General features: G+C 38.9%; 1 protein-coding gene across 1 annotated transcript; it reads left to right on the top strand.

The window, feature by feature from the left end:
* The first annotated feature begins 263 nt into the window (after positions 1-263).
* On the top strand, positions 264-2,332 carry LOC112170506. Its single transcript, XM_024307825.2, has 2 exons — positions 264-423; positions 749-2,332. Exon 2 carries the CDS (start codon positions 887-889, stop codon positions 1,946-1,948), a length of 1,062 nt encoding a protein of 353 aa, XP_024163593.1. The 5' UTR covers positions 264-423; positions 749-886; the 3' UTR covers positions 1,949-2,332.
* The last annotated feature ends 224 nt before the right edge of the window (positions 2,333-2,556 follow it).

The raw sequence follows: 2,556 nt of genomic DNA, 5'->3' as shown, positions 1-2,556 counted from the left end.
TGAAAAATGAAGTAAGATCAAGCGGTTTGTATATTGTTTTTATTTTTATTTTTCCCAATATTTCATGGAGGGAAGTGTTGGGACATGGAGGGAAACCAAAACCCAAAAAAACGTGAAAACGGTTGGAAAAAGGCGCAAACAAACGGATCCTAACTCCTAAGTAGTACATCTCAACTCAGAAGCTCACACGTGGCGCTGTACGACGTTGGAAGCTTCGAAACGAAACACAAAAGCCCTTCACTTGTTAATCCCTGTTTGGTCTGTCTGTCCTTGTTTATAACACAAAAACCAACATTTAGCCGCTTCCAAATAATATCAAACCAAATCGATCAAACCCAATTGGGGAAAACCAAAAAAAAAAAAAAAAAAAACACTAAAACTCGAGCAGGCCAAACCCAGCAGCATCGGCTTCATTCAGCTCAGGTGCGTCTCTATCTTCATTCTCTGTTCAATTCGCTTTCTGGGTTTTAATTTCATCACAGAAATCTCAAATGGGTTCGTCTTACTTTTCCAAATTGCTGCTTAATTTGTTCGATTTTTGGTACTCTTTGGTGAATGTTTGGATTTCAGAATGATTTAGTGATTTTTATTCTCAATGAAGTTTAGAAATAGTCGAGATTTTTACATTGTTACGATATTTGTGCATGTAATTGAAGTAATTTGAGCAGTAATTGTAGATGGGATTTGTTCAATTTGATTGAGAAATTGGGGGTTTTTTGTTTTCTGATGCCAATTTGATCTGCTACAGGTGGAAACACTCTATGGAAATTAGGGTTTTAGGTTTTGGATTGGAGATCTTGTTTTCTGGAATCTGGGTTTTGCTGGGGAATTCAAGGTTTCAATGAGGATCTGAGTTTGGTAAGTGATTGGAAGTGGAGGGGAAAAGATGATGCCGAATCAAAGCTATTCTCGGATCGACACTTTGGAGCTGAAGGATCTGATTATGCAGAAGATTGGGCATCAGAGAGCTGAGAAGTACTTTGATATGATCAGGAGATTGTTTAGTTCCAAGATTAGCAAGTGTGAATTCGACAAGTTTTGCAATCGGACTATTGGGAGGGAAAATATCCATCTTCATAACCGGCTTATAAAGTCGATTATCAAGAATGCCTGCCTTGCAAAAGCTCCACCCTTGAGAGGAGAAAGGAAAGCAGGAAGTACCCTTAATGCTAAAGTTGAAAATGGGTATCCTGGGAGCTGTCTTCAATCGATTTATGGGGATGCATTTCCTAAATCCCCTCGCAAGGTCCGCTCTCCACTTAATCGAGACCACCGAAAGTTTCGGGATCGTCCAATTCCTTTGGTGCCAAATGGAAAGCCCCAAAATATGGCTTCCGAAGAACCAATTTCCAAAGCACAAGAGCAGCATGAATTGCTTTCTCTTGGCAGCAGGCCTCCAGTTGAAGTTGCATCAGTGGAAGATGGAGAAGAGGTTGAACAGGATGCAGGAAGTCCAGGTATTCAAAGTCGAAGTCCTGTAACAGCTCCTCTTGGTATATCTATGAATTTGGGCGGATCACGCAAATCTGTTCATAATGTATCAGTCTGTGGTGCATACCGCCCTGAGACCTGTCAAAGCAGTGGTGAGCTACCTGATGCAAGATCATTAAGGAGTCATTTGCAGCAGAAGTTGGAGATGGAGGGTATGACTGTTTCTGTTGACTGTCTTAACCTCTTGAATAACGGATTAGATGCTTATCTGAAGAGGTTAATTGAACCTTGTATTCGGTTAGCTGGGAGTAGGCATGAAAAAGAGAATCCCAAACAACCAAATAGTATGTACATACATGGTTCAAATGGGATGTCTGGTCAGGGAGATATGCAAAGGGAAGCAAAATATGCTACCATGGTAGACTTTCGTGCAGCAATGGAGTTAAATCCCCAAATACTTGGTGAAGATTGGGCCACACAGCTTGAGAAGATTTCTTTGCGAGCTTCTGAAGAGTGAAGCCTTATACACACAATTAGCCGTTGATGAGATCATGAAACATGAAATTACACCCTCAATTATTCATGGTTCAGTGTTTTGAGCCAATTCTTTAACCTTACATGGAATTTTAGTTCCTAGTTCTTACTAGTTTTGAAGTATTGCAATATGAAATAAGTTTTAGATTATGTGGGAAGTCAAAGTTCATTAGGTGCATTTAGATATAGGCTTGATAATTGTTATGGAGGAGGCATGTTAATATATTGAAATGTAAACTTTTTGATACAAGAAAGAGATTGTTAGTGTTTGAAGATTTTGACACCATTCTTGAAGTACTGTTACTTCTTGTTTCCATCTTATTGGCCAAGTTATGGGAAAACACATTATTCACAGTTACGTATTTAATTTTCTTGCATTGCTTAGTGCTTACCTTATTTCAATTCAAGTGTCTTATTCCGCTTCAGAACTGAAATCTCCCTAGTCACTTAACTTATTTTTCTCGAGTCTTTTTGAGTAACAGGTGCCTGGAAATAATATCTGTCTTAAACTCTTATAGTTAGCTCATTTGGAGGATTGTAATAATTCTGTATCATAGTCAATCTCAACCAGGCTACATTAATCAAACCATG

Source organism: Rosa chinensis, chromosome 6, assembly GCF_002994745.2.
Source record: "Rosa chinensis cultivar Old Blush chromosome 6, RchiOBHm-V2, whole genome shotgun sequence".
Taxonomy (NCBI): domain Eukaryota; kingdom Viridiplantae; phylum Streptophyta; class Magnoliopsida; order Rosales; family Rosaceae; genus Rosa; species Rosa chinensis.
This window is presented reverse-complemented; position numbering and strand designations above follow the sequence as displayed.